Genomic DNA, 2,897 nt, shown 5'->3' on the forward strand with positions numbered 1-2,897 from the left:
CACGGGTCACCCCCTTCATTCTGACATGACTGAATTAAGTACGAGAGTATATCTTGGAGAAGAAGTAGGCGTGAATTGAAAGAGAAACAATAATACTTGCATTAGTTCATGAAGAACAGCAGAGCTCCTCACCTTAATCTATGAGGTGTAGAAACTCCACCATAGAAAATGCATAAGAGAATAAGGTCTAGGCATGGTCGAATGGCCAGCCTCCCAAGTGGCATAAGATAATTCTCAAAAGCTGCCAGCCCCCTAATACAATAGTAAAAAGTGCTATATATACTAAACTAGATACTAGGGTTTACAGAAAATGAGTAACTAAGTACAGATAGTGCAGAAATCCACTTCTGGGGCCCACTTGGTGTGTGCTTGGGCTGAGCTTTGAAGCTTTCATGTGCATAGGTCATTCTTGGAGTTAAACACCAGCTTGGATGCCATTTTGGGTGTTTAACTCCAGTTCTGGTGCCAGTTCCGGTGTTTTACGCCAGAAAAGAGTCTCTAGTGGACATTTGGACGCCAGTTTGGGCCATCAAATCCCGAGCAAAGTATGGACTATTATACATTTCTGGAAAGCCCAAGATGTCTACTTTCCAACGCAATTAAGAGCGCAACAATTGGGCTTCTGTAGCTCGAGAAAATCCACTTCGAGTATAGGAGGTTCAGAATCCAACAACATCTGCAGTCCTTTCTCAGCCTCTGAATTAGATTTTTGCTCAAGTCCCTCAATTTCAGCTAGAAAATACCTTAAATCACAAAACAAAAACACAAAAACTCATAGTAAAGTCCAAAAATGTGATTTTTGCATAAAAACTAATAAAAATATACTAAAAAGTAACTAAAACATACTAAAAACTACCTAAAAACAATGCTAAAAAGCGTATAAATTATCCGCTCATCACCTACTTGACTTATCTTCGATGTAAGGTTGACTAAGTAGGATTAACTCTTCATAATCATCATATGTTTGTGGTCAATGTCAAGGATAGGTAACCTTAGCTCTCAATAACTTGCCAAGAGGTTTCTTGCATTTGAAGTTTCCTTTCCTTGCATTTTATTGCTTTTGACTTTTATTGCTTTGACCTTTATTTCTTGCATATTTAATTTCTTGCATGTTTAGTTTTCACACTATTGATTGAGAAATTGTTTGGTTTGGATGAAATTGAGTTGTGGATGTCCATTCCGTATAGTGTGGGAATGGCTAATTGGTTTGGTTTCAATTGACGCTAGTATTTCACTAAGTAATTAGTGAGTTGACTAGGACTTAGGGATTGAGACCAATTATGCCTTTTTGACTAATTCTCAAGGAGGATTAACTAATTTGGATTGAGTCCACAAAATTGCCATGTTTGTGGTCTATAACTAGGATAGGAATCCTAAATTCCCCAATTCTCACCAAGAGCTCTTTTTAGTATTTAAATTCTCTTTTAATTGCTTTCCTTTTAATTTCTTGCGTGATCATTTAAATTCTTGCTATTTACATTACTTGCTCTCTTGCTTCCCCAAATCCCCATGTTCTCTCATAGCCAATAAATGTACATTTCATTGCAACTCCTAGGGAGAACGGCCCGAGGTTGAATTACTCTCGATCTCGGTTATTTTAATTTGAATTTAAAACATTTGAAAATCTAGATCGACGATAAATTCCTAACATCAATGGCATTTAATAGGTGTCCTTTGGACACCAAACCTAGATTCATTGTATGTGGTAATTGGTCTCATAATTAGACTTTATTATGTGCATTATGAATGGAGTAATTTTAATTCCCACTCTTCCACTTCCAATTCATACATACACAATAAAGTGCTCATTTATGCACCCACTAATTGCCTTCAATCATGAATGAATTGGTCTGTATGTATGAATTTCTTATGATGGTGGCCACACCAAACTTAATTTTGGGCTTACTCCCAAGGTTAATCCAATTAGTTTGACGTAAGCTCAGATTAAGTGGGTTAGTGGCCACACCAAACTTAGCTCTTTAGCTAGTTTCTTAGCCCAATAAACCAACCTCAAATAGTGTAACATGCAACTTTACAATCCCAGTTAACTAGAGAACTATGAGCAAAAAAAAAATCAAAGGACTATCAACTAATTAACAATCTAAAATTGAAAATCAAACAATATAATAGACTACACTAGAAAGTATGAAATTGAAACGATATGAGTGTTGGGGTGCCTCCCAACTAGCGCTTCTTTAACGTCACTAGTTTGACGATCCTTCCTCCTTAGCCTAGGGTGTAGTTCACTCTTTGTTTATCCAATGAGTTTCCCAAATAATGCTTAAGTCTGTGGCCATTAACAGTGAAAGTTCTCTGTGTCTTGTCCTCTATAAGCTCTATGTGACCATAGGGAGACACCTTAAGAATTGTGAAGGGTCCAGACCATCTTGACTTTAGCTTCCCTAGGAAGAATTTGAGCCTTGAGTTATACAGCAACACTTTTTGACCTTCTACAAACTCTCTTCTCGCTAGCTTTTGATCATGCCACTTATTTGCTTTTTCCTTGTAAATTTTGGCATTCTCATAAGCTTGAAATCTGAATTCTTCTAGCTCATTGAGTTGTAGTAGTCGTCTTTCTCCAGCAGCTTGATTATCAAAGTTTAACATCTTTAGTGCCCAAAATGCTCTGTGTTCAAGCACTACTAGTAGATGGCATTGCTTTCCAAACACCAATTAGTATAGAGACATGCCAATAGGTGTCTTGAAGGCTGTTCTATAAGCCCAAAACACATCATCTAGCTTCTTGGACCAATCTTTTCTTGAGTTTCCAATACTCTTCTCAAGGATTCTCTTGAGCTTTCTATTTGAAATTTCATCTTGACCATTGGTTTGTGGATGGTATGGAGTTGCTACCTTGTGCTTGACACTATACTTTAGGAGGAGTGTCTCAAGTTTCT

General features: G+C 37.2%; 1 protein-coding gene across 1 annotated transcript; it reads right to left on the minus strand.

Moving 5' to 3' along the window:
* Positions 1 to 2,226: 2,226 nt before the first annotated feature.
* LOC130982717 (uncharacterized) lies at positions 2,227 to 2,607 on the minus strand. The gene has a single exon (XM_057906791.1). It carries the CDS (start codon positions 2,605 to 2,607, stop codon positions 2,227 to 2,229), a length of 381 nt encoding a protein of 126 aa, XP_057762774.1.
* Positions 2,608 to 2,897: the final 290 nt, after the last annotated feature.

The sequence above is a fragment of the Arachis stenosperma genome, chromosome 1, assembly GCF_014773155.1.
Source record: "Arachis stenosperma cultivar V10309 chromosome 1, arast.V10309.gnm1.PFL2, whole genome shotgun sequence".
NCBI classification, from domain to species: Eukaryota; Viridiplantae; Streptophyta; class Magnoliopsida; order Fabales; family Fabaceae; genus Arachis; species Arachis stenosperma.